This window comes from Aspergillus steynii (genome assembly GCF_002849105.1).
Source record: "Aspergillus steynii IBT 23096 chromosome Unknown P170scaffold_4, whole genome shotgun sequence".
Taxonomy (NCBI): Eukaryota; Fungi; Ascomycota; class Eurotiomycetes; order Eurotiales; family Aspergillaceae; genus Aspergillus; species Aspergillus steynii.
In genome coordinates, this window is record NW_020194401.1 from 3,508,807 (window position 1) to 3,532,774 (window position 23,968).

The 23,968-nt window shown below is 50.0% G+C and overlaps 10 protein-coding genes across 10 annotated transcripts; 7 read left to right on the forward strand and 3 right to left on the reverse strand.

Annotated features, from left to right (window-relative positions):
• Positions 1–204: 204 nt before the first annotated feature.
• On the reverse strand, positions 205–1,773 carry P170DRAFT_358162 (O-methyltransferase; the record flags this gene model as incomplete). The annotated part of the gene is made up of 6 exons (XM_024844265.1): positions 205–584; positions 660–1,092; positions 1,143–1,164; positions 1,230–1,353; positions 1,417–1,543; positions 1,594–1,773. 6 exons carry the CDS (start codon positions 1,771–1,773, stop codon positions 205–207), a joined length of 1,266 nt encoding a protein of 421 aa, XP_024704994.1.
• Positions 1,774–1,907: 134 nt separating this feature from the next.
• P170DRAFT_510197 (uncharacterized protein) lies at positions 1,908–3,585 on the reverse strand (the record flags this gene model as incomplete). The annotated part of the gene is made up of 4 exons (XM_024854751.1): positions 1,908–2,748; positions 2,813–2,933; positions 2,986–3,361; positions 3,406–3,585. 4 exons carry the CDS (start codon positions 3,583–3,585, stop codon positions 2,328–2,330), a joined length of 1,098 nt encoding a protein of 365 aa, XP_024704995.1. The 3' UTR covers positions 1,908–2,327.
• A 1,137-nt stretch (positions 3,586–4,722) lies between these two features.
• P170DRAFT_409271 (putative MFS transporter) lies at positions 4,723–6,438 on the forward strand (the record flags this gene model as incomplete). The annotated part of the gene is made up of 3 exons (XM_024846765.1): positions 4,723–5,083; positions 5,144–5,844; positions 5,906–6,438. Exons 1-3 carry the CDS (start codon positions 4,779–4,781, stop codon positions 6,436–6,438), a joined length of 1,539 nt encoding a protein of 512 aa, XP_024704996.1. The 5' UTR covers positions 4,723–4,778.
• Positions 6,439–6,800: 362 nt separating this feature from the next.
• Positions 6,801–8,130, forward strand: P170DRAFT_437242 (zinc-binding alcohol dehydrogenase family protein). Its single transcript, XM_024849317.1, has one exon. It carries the CDS (start codon positions 6,967–6,969, stop codon positions 8,035–8,037), a length of 1,071 nt encoding a protein of 356 aa, XP_024704997.1. The 5' UTR covers positions 6,801–6,966; the 3' UTR covers positions 8,038–8,130.
• A 72-nt stretch (positions 8,131–8,202) lies between these two features.
• On the reverse strand, positions 8,203–10,109 carry P170DRAFT_409275 (uncharacterized protein; the record flags this gene model as incomplete). The annotated part of the gene is made up of 5 exons (XM_024846766.1): positions 9,895–10,109; positions 9,638–9,838; positions 9,021–9,551; positions 8,597–8,959; positions 8,203–8,542 (listed from the first exon to the last, which is right to left on the reverse strand). Exons 1-5 carry the CDS (start codon positions 9,999–10,001, stop codon positions 8,203–8,205), a joined length of 1,542 nt encoding a protein of 513 aa, XP_024704998.1. The 5' UTR covers positions 10,002–10,109.
• Positions 10,110–12,112: 2,003 nt separating this feature from the next.
• P170DRAFT_384903 (putative ABC multidrug transporter) lies at positions 12,113–16,892 on the forward strand. The gene is made up of 5 exons (XM_024845697.1): positions 12,113–12,629; positions 12,695–12,753; positions 12,816–15,151; positions 15,215–15,863; positions 15,935–16,892. The coding sequence occupies exons 1-5, from the start codon at positions 12,179–12,181 to the stop codon at positions 16,700–16,702; spliced, it is 4,263 nt and encodes a 1,420-aa protein (XP_024704999.1). The 5' UTR covers positions 12,113–12,178; the 3' UTR covers positions 16,703–16,892.
• A 489-nt stretch (positions 16,893–17,381) lies between these two features.
• On the forward strand, positions 17,382–17,873 carry P170DRAFT_475990 (uncharacterized protein; the record flags this gene model as incomplete). Its single annotated transcript, XM_024853308.1, has 1 exon — positions 17,382–17,873. One exon carries the CDS (start codon positions 17,382–17,384, stop codon positions 17,871–17,873), a length of 492 nt encoding a protein of 163 aa, XP_024705000.1.
• Positions 17,874–19,054: 1,181 nt separating this feature from the next.
• Positions 19,055–19,540, forward strand: P170DRAFT_426574 (ribonuclease H family protein; the record flags this gene model as incomplete). Its single annotated transcript, XM_024847718.1, has 1 exon — positions 19,055–19,540. The coding sequence occupies one exon, from the start codon at positions 19,055–19,057 to the stop codon at positions 19,538–19,540; it is 486 nt and encodes a 161-aa protein (XP_024705001.1).
• A 755-nt stretch (positions 19,541–20,295) lies between these two features.
• On the forward strand, positions 20,296–21,581 carry P170DRAFT_426575 (uncharacterized protein; the record flags this gene model as incomplete). Its single annotated transcript, XM_024847719.1, has 3 exons — positions 20,296–20,609; positions 20,671–21,175; positions 21,225–21,581. The coding sequence occupies 3 exons, from the start codon at positions 20,296–20,298 to the stop codon at positions 21,579–21,581; spliced, it is 1,176 nt and encodes a 391-aa protein (XP_024705002.1).
• Positions 21,582–22,076: 495 nt separating this feature from the next.
• Positions 22,077–23,071, forward strand: P170DRAFT_465051 (kinase-like protein; the record flags this gene model as incomplete). Its single annotated transcript, XM_024852292.1, has 2 exons — positions 22,077–22,884; positions 22,915–23,071. The coding sequence occupies exons 1-2, from the start codon at positions 22,199–22,201 to the stop codon at positions 23,069–23,071; spliced, it is 843 nt and encodes a 280-aa protein (XP_024705003.1). The 5' UTR covers positions 22,077–22,198.
• Between the last annotated feature and the right edge of the window lie 897 nt (positions 23,072–23,968).

Consider the following 23,968-nt stretch of genomic DNA (forward strand, 5'->3'; position numbering starts at 1 on the left):
CCGCCAGAACGTGAGGCTAATTAGGGCTCCAAGGCGGATGCCCCGCCAATTGCTGAACTGTCACCAATCATCCCGTCGTGCCTGACTTGTCAGTGGGGCGATGCGGTCTGAATGTCAAGAATTGCTTCACCGACTCGTGATTATTAACTCCTGTCTCATCCCACCGCACTTAACTCTGCACCGTGTCCTGTAGTCCGTCCGGTTTCATTGACCTGCAGCAACAAGCGCGGATTGCGTCGCCACCATCGCGGGTCCACTACTCTGCGTACTGGCCCTCTTGCGCACTTCCAACACTGACTCATCGCCCTTATCGGTGTTCCAAATCTCCACCAACTCGAGCCCAACTGCATCAAATAGCGCTTTCCACTGCGACACCGTCCGTTCCAACCCCGCCGTATGTAACCACATGAGGATGTCCATCTCCGCCGCCCGCAATCCGGCCCCGGTATCGGGCAGCACGTAGTCATCGATCAGCAGCGTCGAGTAGTCCGCCTCCATGGCGTCTGCAATCCGGGACAGGATCTGGATACTCTTCGCATCGGACCAATTATGCATCACCTGGCGGAAGAAATATGCCCGTGCTCCTGCGAATTCCCCACGTTAGCCATCTTTCTGCGTCCTTCTAGAAATCGATCCCCGGGTCACGTGATATGACATACCGTGCACTGGCTGCGGCGTGAAGAAGTCGTGCTCCATCGGCTCAATTCCCTCCGGAACCTGCTCGATCCGGTTCAAGGTCAAGGGCAGATCCTGGAGAATGATCCGACCTGCAATCTCCGGGTGTCGCTGCCTGAATCGCGCCATTTCCTGACCCGGTCCACCGCCCACGTCGACTAGTAGCACCGAGTCTGCCTGCGACCGCACGTTCCCCAATTTCTCGGCTGCTGGGTACATTTCAAACCACTGCGGCTGCTGCACCAGGCGTCGTGCCGCCATGTACCCGTCAAAAGCATCTTTCTGCTCCGGGTTCACCTCCAGCATGCCGAAGATCTTGTCGAACCCGTGGGCATACTTGAACAGCGTCATCTGGTCAGGCTCGTCGGCGAATTGCGAGACCCCAGGCCCACGCATGTAGTCGACTAGCCTCGCGCCCTGTTCGGGGTTAGTATGTACGCCTTCGGTCGGACTCCGCAGTAACGTACCATGCCAAAGTCAGGCTCGAAACTGGTGATCGTCAGCATTGCTCGGCGTATCTCGGCCCAATGAGGGGAATCTTGAGTCTGACTTACTGGTGCTTCACGGCCGCAATGGAACCCGGTAGAATCTCGAAGCGAGTCACGTCGTTCGCTGCGTACGTCTGATTTGCCGTCTCGTCCGCAAAGCCGATCGCCGTCAACACCCGCATCACGCGCACTGATCACATTGTTACCATGGTCAACATCCACCGTATCGACTGCTATCGATTGATAAGATTACCAATTAACAACTCGTCCGTGTCGGTCGCACGGGCTATCTCCACCGAGGTAATCGGACGGTCGCTGTCCGCGATAACATGGAGTAGTCTTCTCTCGATGGCGACGCGAACGCAGATATTTTGCATAATCTGAACCCAGGTCAACTGACATCCACAGGGTCTTCAGGATGATCCACTACCTGGAAATTCACGCGAGACGTCGTCTCAACCGGCGTCTCCGCTGTTAATTGCAGCGAGCGGATCGCGGCTAACAGCGGACCGTGGGCATTCTGGTCCCCGCTTGCTTCGGCCTCCGCTAGTTTCTTGACATTGGCAATTTCGTCGAAAATTGTCAAGTTACTGTTTATTTTTTTCTTCATGCTGTGGTGGGGATGAATGTTGCTGGATGGATGATGGAAGTGTCGAGAATGAAGATGCCTCCAGACGGTGGTTTCTTTAAATAGCGCCGACCCCGCAGCTGTCAGCTGTCAAATGTTCCATGGATTGCGCTCAGACTTACTTCTCCCCCTTTTTTTACTATTATTAATCGTTCATTTACTTTCATTTGCGTGATTACGACGCAGGATAAAAGTCAATTGAGTTGCATTCGGATCAGGAGGTCCTTGATCACATTGTTCTCGCTGTGAAATGACTGCGCATTGCTGAAAGGGGCAAGGCTGGACAGGGAATAATAGACGGCCGTTCCTTAGCATGTTTAGGAGGTGGTCTGGTTGCTCGGGTTAATTTGTTTTGATTGAGATATTAATTTATCGACGTTGCGTTCGGTGGATCCGCTGTTGGTCTAGTATGTTGGCTTTATGCTTGTCTCATCTCTGGTTAACTCGATAAGACTAAACCCCCGTTCATAATTCTGTATTATTTTCATTCATCAATCCAGATACTGACTATGCAAATGATGGCATAGTAGGAATAATCAGTGCCTATCTTCCATCATCGTCATCTTGCGCGTTATCACAATCTCATCCGCTGACTGAGACCCCAGGATTTCCTCCTCACTATTACTCTTAAACACATTCGTCTCTTTATCTCCCCGTCCAGACCCCTGAGAAGCCCACGATAGCTGTGGCCGATCATGTAGATACATCCATGCATCATTGTGAGAGCCAGGATCAGGTTGTAGATCGGACCGATTGCGGGAGGAATACGCGGCGCTTTTGATGCTTTGTGAAAACCGCACGAAGAATGGTCGGAGGACGGGGATTGAGCCGAAGATGAGAATGAACCACATCTCGGTGAGAACCCAGATGTTGAGCTGGGCAATTGCGTAGGTTTGATCGGTGGCTTCGGTGATGTTGGCGATCGCGATGGTCTTGTTGATTCCTGCTACTCCAGCGCTGTATAGGATTGTGCTTAGCTAAAGTAAAGAGGGAAATAAAAAGGGATGGGATAGATACGCACACAATACCGCCGCTCATCAGGAGACATAGACCGATCTTCAAACCTAGTCGCATTTGCTGCAGTCTTCCGATGATGTACACGGGATAGAAGGCGAGGAATATATCAGCTGCGGCCCCGACCGCTATTCAAGTTTAGACAACACCCTCCAACGATTAAGAGTATGACACGCTTACCTCCCTGAAAATACCCGATATGCAAACAGACATCGATGAGATCACAAGTACCAGGAACACTCATGTCCCATAGCTTTCGGGGCGGATTGCATTGGTGGAATATGACACCGATTTCCGCAATATTGATGGCTCCCTGGAGACCACCCACGAAGAAGAGTACCCATCTTCCTTTGCGGTGAGTCCGTGTCTGGAGTGCCAGAAGGAACGCAATGACTGCACATCTTGCAGCAGCCAGGTCGACGATCCCGATTGCCTGAGCAATCCAGCTCCACAAGTTGGTCTGGACGATGTCGGCGTCCGACAGCAGCCCTTGATGCATTCCGAGACCGTACTTCACGCTGACTGTCATTGTGCATTGTGCCGCCAGAGCGATCATCTACACTGTTAGATATTCTCAAGTATAGGGATGTCAAAGCATACCAAAGCAAAGACCGCCCAGACAAAATCCCACCTTAACCCAAATATTCCGGAGGACATGCTCTCTGGCGGACATATTGACGCTGTTTTTGCCCGCAGCGCAAACAGTACCAGAGTCAGTGCTGCTTCTGCCCAGGTAACCCCAAGCAGAAGAGGCCCTCGGCCTCCGTATGTGTCTGGCATGGCGTAAGACGGTCGCAACGGATCAACGAAGCACACAGGCTGTTGGATCTTCGGGCTTCCTACATTCTATATTGCTACTTCCAGTCCGCCTGGGCTATCCTTTACTCGTGCCATTTGCCTAAGAGCCTTTCAACCATTGTGTCGGGCTTCTTGGCTGTAAATTGGTGCTTTTCCTTTAGTCCACAATGATAGTCCGGAGTACAAACTTTGAACTAAACAGGGGTTGGTTATTAAGGAGACACGGCCAAGTCAATAGCACTCCAATCCTATAGAGTATGATGCTTTTGGTATAATTTCGAATTTAGTACATAGTCACGTTACGGAGACACAACAGGGACATTTGGCCCTGTGCTACCTAGACATGAGGATTTCATAACAACCTAATACTGTCCCAACACGATCTTGGCCCTCGTTTCCACCGTTCCTATACTGTACTAGGCCATGTGGCGCGGCATCGGCCGACCGAGATTACAAAGGATTTTCATTGCGAGGGATGCGCGATATCACTCTTTGCAGGGAACTGGATCCCGCGAGCTGCGCCGCATGGCATGCTCGCGACCGCCAAGTTTGAACGATGTAACTTCCGGCGGACCAGCCAGAAAGTTACCAGGATTAGATATTGAAGGCGTCGAGAATCCCTGCAGTCGGGACGATTCCCCGTTGCCGCGCCGGGGGATCGTCGCGCCTTGGTAGTCTTAAGGGTTTAGTGGATGGCCTTAGCTTCAACTGCTCCACTGTTGTCCAATATACTCCGTAGTAGTCGCAAGTACGTCAAGGATGTTTTCGTTGTCTACGACCAGAACGGTGCGTTAGACTTGCATTGGTCTATCAGGTATCCCATAGGGTTGCAATTGAATTTCCTCCGTGGAGCCACGGTCAGAACTCTACTTAATTAATCCTCAGATAAGGGGCCTAACGACGCGTCTCTCATGTGCTAGACAACAAATACTCCTCGGTTAAGTCGGATATGCAACATCAACGGGATGCAGACAGGGGTTTAGATTGGGTGGTCTGGAGCTAGGCGTCACCGAAACGCTTGATGCTGTCTGCAGTTCCCCCCTCTCCCACCTTTTGCTTTTTTTCTTTCGTTTTGTTCTTTTTTTTTTTTTTTTTTTCTTTTATTGTCTCTCAGTGCGGCACCTATCCCAACTCCATATCACACTGTCAGGCGATACGCCTCCTTTCTCGTGAAGATGGCTTCTACATCAACAGATGATAAGCCGCCTTTTCAGGTTGACTCGACTGAGATCGACGAGGAGGCCGAAGCCCTGGAAGGATATGTGACGGATCCAAGTCGATACCCAGATAATGCGTCCGGGTTGAAGACGAGCGCGGATGGTCGACACGTTCTCATCCCCCAGCCGCTGGACACGCCCGACGATCCTTTGAACTGGTCGTCACGCAAGAAATGGATGATCATTGGAATCATGGCCTATATCGCCTTTCTGGCGGACTATACAGGAGGAACGGCGATTATCACCGTGATTCCTCAGTCTATGTGAGTAGATGGCTTGTATGAGATAGAAATACAGTCGCTGATCGAATGACTTGCATCCAGGCAGTGGGAACTTCCCCAAGAGCATGTTCAACGGGCTGTCGTCGGAAACCTCTTCACCATCGGGTCCTGCGGGTTGATCGTGGTAATGCTGGTCGGCTACTTCGGTCGGATGCCGATTCTTCTCATTTTTCAGGCTGTCATGGTAGGCACATGCGCTTGGTCCGCAGCAGCTACAAGCTTTGATTCATATCTTGCTGCTCGAATTATCAACGGGCTCTTCTGCAGTGTTGGGCAAGGTGCTGCTCTTCTGTGGGTCAAGGATATGTTCTTCTTCCATGAGCATCTCAAGGTGATCAACTGCATCGAATTCTTCATCATTCTGAGCCCGTACTTGGGCCCATTGCTCACTTCATTCATCGTCGCCGACGTCTCATGGAGATGGGCGTTCTGGCTGTGTACAATCATGTCTGGAGTCGCCTTTCTTCTCGTCTTTATCCTTGACGAGACACTCTTCGAGCGCAAAGGAAAACAGGTCCCTCGAGGTTCCTATCTCGCCCGTCTCACAGGAGCCCACCAAGTACAGCTCTGGCACCAGCGAAGCTTCCTACAATGCGTCATGCGACCTGTCGTGGCGATCACCAAAATCCCCGTCCTGATCGTCCTCATCTTCTACTTTCTCAGCTTCGCATGGGTCATCGGAGTCAACACCACCATCGGTATCTGGCTAACCAATGACTACGGCTTCTCAACCCGCGGAATCGGTATCTCCTCCCATTCCTCTCTCCCCTTTACCCCTACCCATAGCCCAACTAACCACATCAGGATACTTCTACTTCTTCGGCATCGTCGGAGTCATAATCGGCTGGTTCATCGGCCACTACCTCCACGACGCCGTCGGGACATTCTACACGAAACGCCACGCGGGCCGTCTCCACCCAGAAGCGCGCCTCATCATCGTCTACCCATCCGCCATCCTCTCCTGCATCAGCCTCATCATCCTCGGCTTCGCATTCGACCGCCACTGGCACTACATGGTGATCGCAGTCTTCGCGGCCCTGCAATGCGGCAGTCTCATGATCATCACGACTGCCGTGAACGCCTACCTCCTGGACTGCTACCCCGAGGGGTCGGGCGAGGTCGGGGCCTGGGTTACTGCGAGTCGTAACTGGGGCGGGTTCATGGCTACGTATATCCAGATCGAGTGGGTGGAGGGGATTGGGGCCGCCAAGGCATTGGGGATCCAGGCGGCGATTACGTTTGGGTCTTTGGCTTTTATTTTGATGTTGCAGGTTTTTGGACAGAGGTTGAGGAGGTGGCAGGGGAGGATGTATTTCGGGAGGGGTGGAAAGGCGTGAGTTGTCGGGTTTACTGGGTGTAGAAATCTATTTAATTTATGCGGTGATTGTTAAATGAAGGAATATTCTAGGTATTAGGAAAGACAATCTCGATGTTTATATGTCGCTTGGAACATTTGATCAGGCATGAAACATTTGTTCTAGAGCTAGACTTTAGGGAATAGATTTTCGATACTCCTTTAGGCTGCCCCTCTTGTCCTTGACATAATCGGGATATCTGCATCCCATAGTAATAATAAGCCTGACTGTTCTAGATTTCCGAATCCTTCTATTCCATCATAGCCCTTAGTCTTACGTGGATTAGTGTCGGGCGTCGGGCCCGACAAAGTCAGCCCGACAACATCCCGACACGCGTTTGTTCGGAATAATCACTCTTAACATGGAGCCTTCTCAAGACAGTATAATCTGGTAGATCCTGACCTTTCGCTACATAAATACTCGCTCCCACCCCATACTTCCTCTGACAGACAACACATCACCCACTCACTTCATTCACCAACACCCTGTCAAACCTGCCATAACCCCACCATGCAGAAAGCACTCATCGTGACCGAGCTAGATGCACCGGTCACCCTCACAACTAACTGGCCGATCCCCGAGCCCAACCAAAACCAAGTTCAAGTGAAAGTGACCGTCGCGGGCCTGAACCCTCACGACCAGAAGAGCCGCGACTGGGGTCTCTTCATTCTCCGCGATCTCACCCCTGAAAGCTCTCGCGCCAGCGACCTCCCTTCGGTCCTTACCAGCGACGTCGTCGGCAAAGTTACCAAGCTGGGTCCAGGCGTTACTGATCTCGCGATCGGCGATCGAATTGTATACCAATCCTCTTTCGCGCCGGGCTCGACGCAGAATGGGCTCCAGGAATACGCTGTCGCAGATATACGTGCCCTCGCTAAGATCCCGGATTCTATTACAGACGATGAGGCTGCGACTCTTCCGACAAATATCATCACCTCGTTCGTGGCGTTATTCGACACGCTACAGATCCTCACCCCGTGGTCCGCCGCGTCTAAGCAATTCGGCTCCGCGAACACCGCAATCCTCATCATCGGAGGCGGGTCTAACTGCGGCCAATTCGGCGTTCAACTGGCCAAGCTGGCGGGTATCGGACGCATCGTGGTCGTCGGCGGTGACCGCGACAAGCTGATCTCATTCGGCGCGACGCATGTCATCGACCGCCATGCTGGATACGAGTCAATCCTGGCAGAGATCCGCGATATAGTCGGTGATGACCTGCTGTACGCGTATGACGCTATCAACCCTTTGGAAGGCCAGCTGCTGGCGCTGAATGCGCTGTCGGGGAGCAAGAAGGGGGCACTGGCTCGTTTGATACCTCGTGGGAAGGTTGATGAGTCGAGGGTTTTGGGCAAGATGGCAGGGTTTGATGTGCGTGATCTTTTTGGTAGCTCGCATGCGCATCCAGAGTTTGCGGCGGAGCTTTGGTCTCGGGTATCTGGTTTTCTGGAGAGTGGGCAGATTAAGCCGTTGGATTATGTGGTGAAGAAGGGGTTGGATGCTGGTGTTGTCAATGGGGTGTTGGATGCATATAAGGATGGGGAAAGGGTTGCGAGGACTCATGTTCATGTATCTGAAGACTGATCTTATGTTTCAGATAGGCTAGGCCTTTAGTGGTTGGATTATGTTAGGTAGTTGAATTAAAACTCGATACATCTATTGAAATTCCTTTTCGATCCGGAAATTTGGGTCTCAATTCAATAACTAGCAACAGGGCTATATTGGAAAGCAGCATGATATGGGCACCACTCATTGATGAGAAGCAACCCATTGATGCCTCAATTTATCCAGGTAGAGCTGCAGTTCAGTCTCCACAATCTCCGACCACGGAGAAGTTCCGTCACATGGGCGAGATTGAATGTGCTGTATCGCAGCACGAACCACATAGATAATCACTGGAGAGGTATTATTGGTCCCATCCGACGGAAGATTGCTGTAATGGGACTTCGACATGTCGATAACGATCGTCGTAGCAGTATCAAGTGCCGCCAGTGAGCTCTTTTTCCAGTCCTCCAGGCTTCTCAGATTAGCGGTAACAGTGTGTTCCGGTAGATCCAAGATATGGCTATGTAGTTTGAATAATAGTCTGCTTTACGTCAGTAGGTGCCACTCATGGAGGATTGGCAAGTAATGGACGAATTACCTAAGTGTCACCGACAGTGCTGTACAATAAGGTGAGTCTCTTTCCGGCCTGTGGTTCAAAACAAACGCCAGGAGTGATTGGATGCTCCGGTCCAGACTTTCGAGCAGAGGTAGCCTTGTATTAAGATCGGGTGCTACCAACCCTTTCAATACTTGGTCTAGCAGACAAGATGCTTGAGCTGCGCGCCCGAAGCCACCAACGTCTGGTGTAGTCAAGCACGAGACGGGTATATTGGGTATAGAACCTGGGCTCTGAAAATCCCCCCTATCAAGCATGTCGCGATCGATTGGCAGCCGAGTGTCACCGGGAGGCAGAACAGTAGCCATTGGCTGCTCGATGCTGTCGGTCTCACAGAGAAAGGCTCTACCATGAACAGAATTTGCGTCAGCCTCGCCGCTTCGGCAAAGTAGGTATAGAGGCTTACCGTTCAAAGATGACGATTCCCCACCATGTATTCCCAGCTTCCTCGACGTCAATACCGCTATCACAATCCATGCTGTGGTGTCTTCTGTCATGTATACGAGCAGCATACGCCATTCGCGCACAGCCCGCAATTGTGACCACTGCGGCTTCCGGTTTACCATTTGCATATTCGTATGTAGCTAACAAGAGCGTTGCCTGTATCAGAGGGATAGAAGGCTGCAAGGATCCCTGGGCCTGAGCGACAAGTGCCTTCGTGGCGAGATACAGAGACTGTCGGCCCATCACAAGTGCTTCTCCATCTTGGGAATGCATTTGAGAACTTGGAAGATACGCAAGCAAGCAGACAGTGAGTAGTAGGACCGAGGCGTCGGCACTGGGCGCTGATCCGGTCGATATCAGATTGTTTTGAAAACGCACGCGGGAGATGATGGGCAGATGACTGTGAAAATTCCGAAAATATCGAGCCGTGAGATCATCTACAAACTTGCCGGTGGAGCGAATAATGTTTTGAGCCTCGAGGTAAATGCCATCTCTATCACACTATCAGCAATAGCATGTGGAGATAAACAACCCCTAGTCTCTTCGCAGAGAGTTCCGGGTTTGCGACTATTTACTGACAGACCCTCAATCCGCGGACGGTAAAAAGTGTCCCTTTCAATCACCAGTTCCGTAAACGTCGGTCTAGGCTCCACCAGGTCGACACTTGTTTCCCCTGTCAGTGTCTCGTGGTGTATTGCTGTATGCAATGGGCCGCGTGTGTTCAGGCTGAAACGACCATGTCGGCGGGGAACCGGAACATAGCGGCAATCAAGGTCTTTCCTGTGCATTATTCCTCAGTATTACCAGCGTTGTTTTTGTGTATCAGGAGGACTAACCGTATGCAATAGCTACATGAAGGAACCCCCCGGTTGCACTTCTTTTTACGGACCTTGCAGCTTATGCATGCTTGCGTGATGCGAGTCCGATGGCCTTCGCTCGTCATTGAAGGTATAGGGTCCTATGTTTGGATTTGATGATGATGTTTGGTATAGGCTGTGCCGTGAGATGTAGGAACCAGGGAACAATCTTATGATCTTCAAATCAATGGAAGGTGTCCCTGTCGGGCTGTCGGACCCGTGGCGGCATTTGTCGGACTTGTCGGGGAACTGTCGGGATCTCAAGTCACGTGTCGTTATCTCCGCCCGCTAAACCCAACTCGTCGAGAACTATTTTTAGTACTCTTCAACAGTTGCATGTCAGTGGACTTAATTCAGTGATTGGACGCTCCAGAGTTTGAAGTTTAGGGTGTGGTTTATCAGTGATGGGGAGATTCCACAGTAGATGCTGGGTGAATACGCTAAACGCTCCTGATGACGAAGTGCGCTTCTCGAGCCCACAATTTCTGCTTCTAGAAACAAACATACTACAAAGTGCCATGTTAAATTAAACATCCAGACCGGCCATGCAGCTGCTAAAAGCGCTTGAAAACTTGATCCGACAACGCTACAACGCGATATTAAACAGGCTAACTTGAAAGACCATCTGATCTCAATCCGGTATACCGAAGGTGTTATCCATCCAAGGGCTATCTTTACCAGATATAATCCTTTAAAGCAGGGCATGAGGCTGCAAGTCTCTTGATATTATCACCATTGGTACCTTGATTTCAAATGCCTCTACCTTGGATGTACGTGCAAGATGTGACCGTATAACCCAAGAGTATTAAGCAGGAGGTAAGAAACACCATGTCGCACATAAACCTGGTGACCCAATGAAATCATCATATGAGTTTAGAACCTGTGAGCTTGGACCCTGTGGCTGCGAGGGTGATAACAAATCTACATTCTTTTGACTTTCTATGAGTAGATCTTTCGTTGGCACTTCCCATATCCATGAATCTGTTCATATCTGGGAATCTGTTGTGGAACATGATATTTTGTAAAAAGGGCCTTCAGTATTTGTCATTTCTTTATTTTATTTGATTTTTCTGACCTGGTCGTTCTACAAATATTTTATATAGGTATAGAAAAAAACTCAGATGAAAGATTGAGTATCGTGACTTTTGCTTCTATGGAACGAAAGGTTCCGGGGATGTCGGGGCGGAAATATATCGATGACATTGTCCTATCGATTTGAGCACACTCTATGCTGAGCAACTTCCTTCTGGTTCCAATAAGTTCAGAACCCCCCCGAGAAGGAATTATTACGCAATGACAGAGGCCACGCCCGGGATGCAGACACTTCCGGGATCCGAGAAGCATCAATGTTTCGTTGAGAGAAGCGTAGGGCTAAATCTCTCGACCGCTGAGTAAGCGGGCAAGATCTTCAAGCTTATCCCAAAGAGGAATAAAACCTCATTCCTCCGGCCCAGCAGGACCCACGCACGGCTGTCTGTTTGGCCAGAACCGTGGACAGCCCCAGCATCTTCCTTCTTCGCCGTTCCTCCACCTACGACTACTGGTTCTCTACCCCCTGTTTTTTACCTCTAATTAAAGTTTTCCCTTCACTTGACCCTGCAACGGAGCTCTAGAATCAGATAGTCGGAGACATTCACTCCGAATATACCGGTCTTGCGTAGATCAGAGGATAAATTGGGAGCATTGGTTCTTGGATCGGTGGTTGCTCGTCCCGACTCCGATGCATATCGCAACGTCAGTTACGGAATCTATAAAGACAGTGGGGCTACCACGAGAAGCCGACTAAGCGGAACATAGCCTGCCATCTACCGGCGCTCCGATTCCGAAAGTTATGTATAGGCCAAGAAGCTCAGGGGAATAGTCCGCTAAAAAATAGAAAGAGCCCTATGAGTAAGCGGACTACGTACCAGAGTAGTGAAGTATTTCTCATTAATAAGTTCTCATGGCTGGCCCACGTCTTCGAGATTCCAATCATCTTTACACTTGAATGAAATCAGTTATCTGCTCTTCCTGGTTCATAGATGCTATCCCGATTTTAATCCCAGACAACTTGTTCGACTTTTGCTGAACACACTTGACTCCAGACAGAATGGCGGAAGGCCAAGATGAGGACAAGCTCCTCAGGGCCGCAACGGAACGATCTATCGCCTCCCACGACAATACCGTCCGTCGAGCTTCGACTGTCCGGATTGACGATAATGAAATCACCAACCTCAGGAGACTAGCATCGCAGCGCTCGCAGAAGTCCAAACGTCGTTCAAGTATGTACTCTCGCATTACCTCCAATGCAGGAGATGGTGAACCCCTCGGGACCGTTTCCGAGAACGATCCTGCGCTGAACCCACAGGGGCCCGAATTTGACATGGAGAAATGGTTGAAGTGGGTTCTGAAAGGAGCGCAAGCAGAAGGGATCACAAATCCGCGTGCGGGAATTGTCTTCAGGGACCTAAATGTGTCGGGGTCTGGTGCTGCATTGCAGCTACAGGAAACGGTTCTGTCCACGTTGAGCGTGCCGACGCAGGTGGGCGAGATGTTGAGACAGCGAAGATCCCCATCGAAGCTCATCTTGAAGGACTTCAATGGCCTGTTGGCAACTGGCGAATTGCTGCTTGTTCTGGGTCGTCCTGGTGCTGGGTGTAGCACGTTTCTCAAAACTCTGTGTGGGGAGGTGCATGGGCTTGATGTGGATGACAAGAGCGTCCTGAACTATAATGGTAACTATGTCGCAGGAGTGTGATGAAAAATGCAGGTATCAAGGATGGTACTAACGAAGATATAGGAGTCTCCCAATCTCGCATGATGAAGGAGTTCAAAGGAGAAGTCGTCTACAACCAAGAGGTACATGATAGAGCCCAGAACCTTCTATGCACTCTCTAACTAACTCATGTTTCCTCCAATAGGTCGACAAACATTTCCCCCACTTGACAGTTGGACAAACCCTCGAATTCGCCGCCGCCGCCAGAATGCCCGCTCGCAGGATGCAAGGAGCAAGCCGCGAAGAAGCTGTCAAACATCTGGCGCAGGTTATTATGGCAGTCTTCGGACTGAGTCATACCTACAACACGAAGGTCGGCAGTGACTTCGTTCGAGGAGTCTCCGGTGGAGAGCGGAAGCGCGTGAGTATCGCTGAGATGGCGCTCGCCAGGGCACCGTTGGCTGCGTGGGATAATTCCACTCGAGGATTGGACTCCGCTACCGCTCTGAAGTTTGTCGAGTCGCTTCGGCTATTCGCAGACCTAGCCGGTTCTGCTCATGCCGTCGCTATCTACCAAGCCAGTCAGGCCATATATGAGGTTTTCGATAAGGTGACAGTTCTGTATGAAGGGCGGCAGATCTTCTTCGGCTCTACGGTCACGGCAAAGGCCTTTTTCGAGAAGCAGGGCTGGGAATGTCCGGCGCGACAAACGACAGGCGACTTTTTAACTTCGGTGACCAATCCACAGGAGCGACAGCCGCGACAGGGCATGGAGACAAAGGTTCCGCGTACGCCAGAAGATTTCGAAAACTACTGGCTTCAGTCCCCGGAATACCATCAGCTCCAAGGCGAGATCACGCAATACGAGAAGGCCCATCAGTATCCCGACGACAAAGCAGCAGCCGCTAAGTTCCATGAGCGAAAGCTCCAGGTGCAGGCGAAGCATGCTCGACCAGGCTCTCCATATATAATCAGCGTCCCGATGCAAATCAAGCTGGCTACCAGACGTGCATACCAGCGTCTGTGGAATGATATCACTTCAACGGCTTCCACGGTCATTAGCAACATCATCATGGCTCTGATTGTGGGCTCGGTATTCTACGGATCTCCAGACGCGAGTGTCGGGTTCACATCCAAAGGAGCCACCCTGTTCTTCGCCGTTCTCTTGAATGCCCTAACCGCCATGTCCGAAATCAACACCCTCTACGCTCAGCGTCCCATTGTTGAGAAACATGCCTCTTATGCTTTCTATCATCCCGCCGCAGAAGCCATCGCCGGAGTTGTCAGCGACGTCCCCGTGAAGTTCGTCCTCGCCGTTGCCTTCAACGTCGTCATGTATTTCCTCTCGAACTTACGACGCGAGGCATCCCAGTTCTTCATTTACTTCCTTCATGTCTTCATCATCATGTTTGTCATGAGCGCTATCTTCCGAACTATGGCTGCATTGACCAAGACAATAGCCCAGGCCATGGGCTTGGCAGGAGTGATGATTTTAGCTTTGATCATGTACACCGGATATGTGCTTCCAGTACCGTCCATGCATCCCTGGTTTGAGTGGATACACTGGCTGAACCCGATTTATTACGCTTTCGAGGTCCTTATCGCCAACGAATTCCATGGTCGCGATTTCCCCTGTTCCCAGTTTATACCGCCAACCGCCGATCTGTCCGGCAATTCGTTTGCTTGTTCAGCAGCCGGTTCAGAAGCCGGGAAACTCACTATCAGCGGTGACAGCTATATGCTGGCAAATTATGACTACAGCTATGGCAACGTCTGGCGGAACTTTGGAATCTTGATTGCATTTTTGGTCGCATTCATGGCCATATACTTTGTTGCCTCCGAGCTCAACTCATCCACTACCAGCACGGCAGAAGCTCTCGTTTTCCGTCGTGGCCACGAGCCTGCCGCTTTCCGCGAAAAGTCTCCAAAGGGTTCTAAAGACGAGGAGACCTCGATCGAACTAGGATCCGTAAGAACTCAGACCGAGCAATCCAACAACGAGGTAGCTCTACCTCCGCAGACAGACATATTCACGTGGCGTGACGTGTCTTACGACATTGAGATCAAAGGAGAGCCGCGACGTCTACTAGATCATGTCTCCGGATGGGTGAAGCCTGGCACTTTGACAGCACTTATGGGAGTCAGTGGAGCCGGAAAGACCACACTATTGGATGTCCTCGCTCAACGAACCTCGATGGGGGTTATCACAGGAGACATGTTTGTGAACGGACGGTCCCCAGACGCAAGTTTCCAGCGTAAGACCGGGTATGTTCAACAGCAGGATTTGCATCTGGAAACTTCCACAGTGCGCGAGTCTCTCCGGTTTAGTGCCCTACTCCGACAACCAGCATCAGTGTCGACGGAAGAAAAATACAAATACGTCGAGGACGTGATCAGTATGTTGAAGATGGAGGATTTCGCTGAGGCAGTCGTCGGTGTTCCCGGCCAAGGATTGAATGTTGAGCAGCGGAAGCTGTTGACGATCGGTGTGGAGCTGGCCGCGAAGCCCAAACTGCTTCTTTTCTTGGATGAACCAACAAGGTAAGTTATCCACATCCTGGCTATAGGTATAGAGTTATACCCGGACCTAACCTTATGATTCAGTGGACTTGATTCTCAGAGTTCATGGGCGATCTGCTCCTTCCTTCGCAAGCTTGCACACAGCGGACAGGCCGTTCTGTGCACTATTCACCAGCCGAGCGCCATCCTTTTCCAGCAGTTTGATCAGTTACTGTTCCTGGCACGAGGAGGAAAGACTGTGTACTTCGGACCGATCGGACAGAACTCTCGCACACTCCTTGATTACTTCGAAGGAAATGGCGGACGGGACTGTGGAGATGACGAGAATCCGGCGGAGTACATGATTGAAGTAGTCAACCAAGGCGTCAATCGACAGGGCGAAAACTGGTTTGATGTTTGGAACCAGAGCACGGAGAGCCAGGGCATCCAAGCAGAAATTGACAGGATTCATGCGGAGCAGGGTGCCAAAACACAGGAAACCATGGACGATCCTCTTGCCCAGTCCGAGTTCGCAGCGCCGCTGTGGTTCCAGCTATATGTTGTAACTCGTCGGACTTTCGAACAGTACTGGCGCATGCCTGGGTACATTCTTGCCAAATGGGGGCTGGCTATCATGGCCGGCCTTTTCATTGGGTTCTCGTTCTATTCCGCCAAGCAGTCGTTGCAAGGCATGCAGGTTTTGATCTTCTCCTTGTTCATGGTGTGCTCTATCTTCGCTTCACTTGCGCAACAGGTTCGTGCCTTTCCTATCTTTACTACATGCACTATGTTCTATGTAAATTGCAGCTAACAACGGAATTACAGGTAATGCCTATATTTGTGACCCAGCGCTCACTGTATGAAGTCCGTGAACGCCCGAGCAAGGCATACTCCTGGAAAGCATTCTTGATCGCCAACATTACCGTCGAAATCCCATACCAAATCATAATGGGCATCCTCACATTCGCATGCTACTATTACCCTGTTGTAGGAAACGGCCAGACGTCCGACCGACAGGTGATAGTCCTGTTGTACTGCATCCAATTTTACGTCTACGCCAGTACGTTCGCACACATGGTCATTGCCGCCATCGAGGATACCGTCACGGCTAGTGCGATTGTCGTGCTCCTTTTCTCCATGTCTTTGACTTTCTGCGGAGTCATGCAACCACCTTCGGCACTTTCCGGGTTCTGGATCTTTATGTACCGCGCCTCTCCGTTCACTTACTGGATTGGAGGAATGGCCGGGACTCAACTCCATGGGAGACCCGTTATTTGTTCTGAAGCTGAGCTGGCAACATTCGATCCGCCTTCAGGCCAAACCTGTCAGGAGTATCTGGGCGGGATGTTGGGAGTCGCGGGAGGGCAGTTGATGAATCCCGAAGCGACGAGCAGTTGCAATTATTGCTCTCTGAGCGTGGCCGACGAGTACATGGCCTCTGTGGGTATTCACTGGGAGCATAGATGGCGCAACTTTGGAATCCTTTGGGCTTACATTGCCTTCAATATTTTCATGGCGACGGTGCTGTACTATTTGTTCAGAATCCGTCGTTGGAGCCCTGGCAAGCTGATGGAGATTTTTTCGAAGAAATGAGTGGAGTGCAGATCTCTGCTTTTATTCTGATCTTGGTTTACTTTCTTTTCTTTTTTTTTTCTTTCTCCTCAACCGACTCATTTCCTTTCTCTTCACCCTCTCCTCGTTCTCTGTCTTTCCCGCCTTGATCACTTGTCAACTGCACTTTCCCTTTCAGTCCTTTTCCTGTCTAAACAAATTTAATATTGTCATCATTCCAATGCTTAGAGAGTTCTAGTTAGATAAAAGAGAGAGATGATTGTGTTATTTTGGTCTTTGTCTGCTATTCGTAATCCAGTTCCATTCCCTACAATACATTGCAGGTTTGCTTCTATACCAAAGTCTCTCCTTCATGGAACTTGATGCAGGGCGTAGATGCAGTAGAATCTTCTTGAAATGGGAGATTCCATTTCGTGAACGCTAACACCAACTTAACTACAATTCTCCAACTGGAAACATCCTCCATCCCCGGGCACCCTCTTGCTCATCTTCGGAACATTCCAATCTAACCAAAGTCTTTCGCTGGAAGTCTCATATTCTTGATATCTACCCTATTCACCTTTATCACTCAGGCCAAGGGGCTATAAAAGCAAGGACATGCCCCTTCTCGCAAGTCTTCAACCTCAGACAACCAACCGTCGGTGCCTCCACGTTCTACAAACAATCCAAAGATCCAAAACCTCCACGCTCAGTTGTCAACATGCCCAAGCCATTCCCTGTCCAAGCCGTGTTTAGGGAACACCGACCCGTGATGTACATCAGAATAGCGGTGCTCGGAGGATTCGACAATGGAAACCACTTCTCCCTATTCCTCGTGCACGCCGGCAACGAAACCTCAACCCGATGCACCGTGAGAGCCGATCGAGATACTGAAACCTCAACTGTCGAATGGTCTAACCATAACTATACCTTGTCTCACTCAGCGATCGTCTGGTGGGATATTCCGGTGCAGCGCGCATGCACGGTCAGCGATATCGGGCACATGGTCTACGACAACGGCCGCTTCCAGTATGAGATGCCTGGCGGGAGGGGGCGTAGGTGGTGGACTTACACCATCCTGCAAGACATGGTTGAATGTGGGTTCATTGGACGGTATGAAGTGAAAAGTCTGTACATGAACTTTGGCTATTTTTATAATCAGAATGGCCAGCGTGATCGTGAGATGCCGATGGTTGAGGGCACATTCTATTGATTGTGGTTTCGTTCAGCTCTGGCAGCTATTCGTGCATGGTGCTTTGCAGATCTTCGCATGTTTGATCCGGTGGTTTCTTCGCTCTTCTGTCGACTCGAGCCCAAAGATCTCACTCAGAGTCTCGTGAGATAGAACATATGTCCGATACGGATTCTTGATGTTGGATGTGTCTCCTTTTCCAAGATGATATTCAGTGTCGGCGGATCTCTCCATCATCTCATTACTACTTGAATGCTTTACGTGGAGTTTGATATTATTGATTTCTCTTTTGTGCTTCATTTTGATATTGATACGCAGAAAAAGAGAAACAAAAAAAAGAAAGAAAGAAAGAAAGAGAGAAAGAAAGAAAGAAAGAAAAAAAAAGAATATTGGCGAAAGTCGCTCTCTCCTAATCAAAATTCCTTTGTAGATTTCCCGAATGCTTCTTTTCCTGTCGTGGCATTTCCAATACTTTAGGCTGATCTTTATCATGTCACATAACTATAATTCAAATGGATTCAGCGTTCGTAGGTCAACAAAAAATCAAAACTAATTGTACAGTGCATTACTATTGCATTCTCTATGAGTTAAAGTCCACGATGACTGGCTACTTAAGTATGGCTTTGGTCGATAAACGAGGGCAGCTGATGTTTCTTTGGAGCTTTTTATTGTAACGAATGTGATATTCTCATCATGGCCATCAGGCTTCTAAGTAGGCACGCTGGTAACCCAAAAGGTCCAATCACATACTTGGAACGGAACCTAAGAATGGAAGCCGTGTGGGAGGCCCGCGGGCTCCGATCGCCCCTGGTGCGTTCCTGAGCCAATCGGCCATTAGCGCCGGTTGTTCCCGCCTCCGAGCCTCCACCGGCCCGAAAGCGGAGGGAAGCCAGGCGGTGAAACGGGGGAGTATCGGAGTCAGGATGGCCAAAACAAAGGCATAAGAAGAATCAATTGGGATCTCCCCGGCGGAAGTAAATTCCGTCCCGCGACAAAGGGAGAGACCTATGATCCAGACAGCTTCCAGACAGCTATCGCTGCCTCTCTCCTAAGTCATTCCTCAACCATTCTCCAGCCAACATACATCGTCTAGTCCCCAGCAACTCTCCCAAAAGCCTACTACATACTTGTCTCTGGCCGGCTAATCCCACCTATCGTCGAAGAACCCGAACCCCCCTCTATTCACTCAACGACACAACAACATGGTCTACCAGATCCACATCTACGTCGACGGCGGTTGCAGAGGCAACGGCAAACCCGGGGCAGTTGGGGCAGCGGCAGCCTTGTTCAAAAAGCGCTTTGGCAGATGGTCTCGAGCGTCCAAAAGGCTTCTTCCCAGATTTCCAGCACCAACCAACCAGCGTGCTGAGATCACCGCCATCAAACTCGGCATCGAGAAGGCCATGGACAGGATTCATGAACTCCACGGACATCCCAAAGTGCGCGTTGTGATCTATTCGGATTCGGATTACGCGATCAAATGCATGACGACGTGGATTTACAAGTGGTTGCGCAACGATTGGACAAACGCTAGGGGAGTGGAGGTTGCGAACAGAGATCTCATCGAGGAGGCTTCCGATCTGGATGACACGTTGAGGACCATGGCGAAAGTGAAGTACAAGTGGGTTCCCAGGAATGAGACCAAGCGCGCGGATGACTTGGTAAACGAGGCGCTAGATGAGCAGTGATGGGGAAGTTGTCGAGGTTCGGATAGGAACTGCGCTCTCCCTGTCATGGGATATGCTCTGTGGACTGTCAGGAGCCAGTAAGTTGATCTATCAACATTCATCGGCGTTTATCTGACCTGTCTTTCAGGTACCATTCTTTCTCAGACTCGCATGCAGCTATGTACATGTACACTATCGTTTCGCTGTGAAATACCACTCTCTTGACGTTTATGTTGCGTGGGGTCTGGTTTCTTGTCGGCTGTTAGAACTGGTTTCAAGGGCTCAAGGACAACCCTTAACATTCTGTGTTTCGTGATGTATCCTAACACCGACCCTCCTAGCAGACATAAATGAACTATTTAGTGCTTTGTCTTCTCGGAGATATTTTGACGCTGGGTTTGCCTGTTCTTTTTCGCCATCTTGGTATCTCAAACCGAGCTAAATAGCTCGTCAGTACACTAGGTCTCTAGGTAGGTTGCTATGGCGCCTATTGAGCCAAGATGATTTCAAGCTTTTGCATCGGGAGGGAACATTTGATTTTTAAAAGCAGCTTTGGGCATGCTGAGATAGTAAACAGGGCCCAATTCTATGACAAGTTGAGCGTCACATGACTCTGATGCAGGCGAGGCTGCAGGCGGAACGCGACATCCCTTTGCTCCCCCACTTCTACACTTACTTTAGTGCTTTCAACTACTTGCTAGTAGTTTCATTCATTGCTTACTCCGGCGGGGGCTGAACCTATTGGCGTATCTCCCCAGGTTGCTATGCACGCCAACATGGCTGAGTCGGTGGCCGTACCGAAAGATTCTATGGAGGACTCCTGCGACACAAATACGCATGAAGCCACTCCTCTCGACTCGTATACCAGCCTTCCCTTGATCTCGCCTGCATTAGCCGAGCGATGTCAACGACCAACTAGCTTCAATGCGGACAACGTCCTACGGGTGTTTCAGGATCTCCAGAACCACAATCCAGCCTCTCTGCAAGGCGGCAAGAAAACGATTGAATTGCAACTTGACCAATACCGACAAGTAGTAAGGGCATTAGATTGTGATCGACCGCTTCACGACCACGTCAGCGACAAAGTGCGGTATGTCTCCCACTGAGGATATCTCTTGATCTTGGCACCACCCCACAGCTGACATGTGTAGGTGGGATTACGATCCCGAGAACGCGCTTCTCGCTTTTCGCATGCCAACTCCAGTGCACGATTTCTTTGCCACCTCTGTTGCGGGTGAGATATGTAAGCAGCTGGAGCGCATCGCTCGCGGTAAGGATGCCGCTGGCGAATTTGCAGAGCGAATTGCCAACGGAGGCTCATCTCGCATATTTCTGAAGGAAGGTTCATTTGATGGCCACCCAACAGATCTAGAAGCTTTCCCGCAACGCCAGCCGGATACGCAATTTCAGCACCGTGACGCAGCCTATCCTGGTATAGTGCTGGAAGTATCCTACTCGCAAAATGCGAAGGATATGTGGAAGCTAGCTCGGCAATATATTCTTTGCTCGAACGGTGATATCAAGGCTGTAATTGGCATCGACCTCAATTACGACGGAACAAAAGAGTCAACCTTGTCTCTATGGCGCCCGTCTTATATTCACGAAGAGGGAGAGGACCTAGATATCCTAGACATACAGCAAGAGATAAATTCTCAGGTAAGCTTCGTATTGTTGGTTTTTGATGGTTTCCGCTAATCTATCACAGCCATTCCGAGCTCAAGACGGGTCCTACGTGAACCAAGCACAGGATATACACTTATACCTGAGTGACTTCGCGCCGGACGAAATCTCCGGAAGCTTTCAGGGAGTACACCTTGAGATCAATTATGGGAAGCTGGCCCGTTTCCTCAACTCTGCCGAAAAAATGAACGAAGTCAGGGAATCGTGCTCTGGTATTAAATCCAAGCGGAAGATAAGAAAGCGAAAGCTATCATCATCTTCAGCCGAGGAAATAAAATCCGCGGATGAGGCTAAACACCGCCTTCGGGAAGAGAAGGACGCTGAACGCTCAACTGCCCATGACAAAGATTTTGTCCCACTAACGAGAAGGAGAAAGAAGTAACTAGGCCATTGTCAGCACCATACCGAGTGAAGGCCTAGGGGATGCAAACAAAATGACACAAGTGCCGCCAGCGCATCAACCGAGTTTACCATGCGCTGGAATCTCAGTGGCGCAGCCCTCAATTTCCTGCGGAGCTGCCAGGCGATTGACATCGTCGATATTGATCGAACCTATCCATGGCTCGCCTTGAGAGACCTTATATACTTATCGTTGGAATTGCTCACTAGATGTTGAATGCCGTGGGAGATTCAGCCCTCATAGAGCCCTGCGGTAACCGGGGGATTGCCATGATTGATCATTAAGATCATTCTATTCATTCTGGATTTCTTCCTGTCGTTCATATAGACACTTGTTAGTGGTTGTGCATGCCGAACCAGGACTACCAACTTTTCTGGTAGCCAAGCCATGAAAAAGCGGTCAAAGCTCCTTGAGCGAGTATCTCATTCATCTATTAAGGTTTTACGGAGATAAACAAAGAGTTACCCCACCATCGAGGACGTCCTCGTGTTCTACATGAAGCAGCACCTCAGCTTCAAATCCGAGCCACACCCCTTTCACACTACATCCCTTCAGGATATTCACTCCCCTTATCAGTCTTCTGCATCTGCTTTTCAGAAATGGGCTCCTCATCCCCCTGTACAGCATGCAGCTGGACCTCGGAACGTCAAGAAAACTGCCGGTACGAAAGCCACGTCAAGTTATTCTATGAAGCAGGCAACCGAGGTGTCTGGTCCTTGGGCTCAAACATGATCTTGAAAGATCGAGGCCCCGGTGCTCCGACTCGTGAAGTAGAAAATGCTCGGTTTGTCGAGGAAAACACATCGATTCCTGTTCCTACCGTTGTGCAATCCTGGAACGAAGACGCCACCGGTCGCACCTTTATCCTACTGAAGCGCGTGCCGGGCGAACCTCTCAGCGCAGCTTGGCCGAAGCTCTCCGCGGATCAAAAAGACAACATAGCAAGGCAAACTGCTCAGTATCTACAGCAACTTCGCAGCCTTCAGTCCAACTGTCTGCAGGCTCTCAATGGCGGTCCAATTTACTCTAATTTCCTTTTTCCCAACAGAACCTCCGACGTTCCTCATGGTCCCCTTGCATCTGATGAGGATCTGTGGCTTGATATGGAGCGCAGTTTACAGCATATTCCCGAGGCCTCGCGCGTTCGGCTTCGCAGCCGTATGCCACCTGCTACTCCTTATACCTTTACACACAATGACCTGATAAATGTAAATATCATGGTCGATAACGGCCGTCTTACTGGGATCATTGACTGGGAGTGGTCGGGATACTTCCCTGTATGGTGGTAATACGTTTGCAGCTCAATTCCCGATAGTGGAGAGGATAGAGAGTGGAAGGCTTTGTTGAGAAAGCATATGCCTGACTACAGTGCGGCACGCGAATTCTGGAGAGATTATTGGTATCTTTGTATCGATCCAAGTTCTGAAAAGGCTCTCAAATTCCTGAAGGAAGCAGAAAGCGAGGACATGTAAAGAGAGTGGGATATGACCTCGGGGATATAATAGAATCCTGCAGATAGAAAGTAGGCATTGCCGAATAAACTACTGCCAATAAGGTAAAGGAGCGACTGGTATGAAGAAGCAATCATGACGGGCCAATATTACTGCAGCATGAGATTCTTCATATTCCGTCTAAAGTGTAGGAGTCATATCGATCCTGTTCAGTATATACTGTAAAGGAAAACTTCGCGCCAACCTTCTCTTCAAGATCGTCAATGTCGATTGACCAGGAAAAGTCCACTCTATACTCTGGGACACATATCGTCACCATCGATCTCAGCAGAAGAGCTAAATGATCTACTTTTTGGGGCCGCATAGGATGGATCTCAGTAAACGAGACTCGGATGCTTTGCAACAAGCAAATTTCCGAAATGGCCTTCCATGCATTACTCCAGTGGAGAGGGATGTCGAAAGGATAAATACCCTCGCCTTTCTTGATTACCATATCATCAACGTGGAGTTCCATTGGGAGGACCAAATGTAGCGAGCGAATATCTTGCCAACGCTGTGGAGGGATAGTACGCCCAAGGTCAACGATTGTTCGTGTTTTTCGGACGCATAAAGTGTTTTTAGAGTAGAGGATAGACTTTGACTCCAAGTACCTGTACTCTGTTAGTGTGGTTGTCGGTGAAGGAGGAGAGAGGTTATTTCATAACCGAGATTCATACATTAGCCGACATGAGCGCAGCAATCCCATTCGAATAGAAAAGGAAGAGTCTTTCTCGGGTCTGTATCTCCCAGTATTCGCATCTTGGCTCAATGTGCCACCCAATTCCGTAAATCCACGCCAGCAGCTATGACGCCAACCACCTGCACCACATATTTCATGAACGCAACGTCGACTCAGCAATCGTCCATCGGCACTGGCGA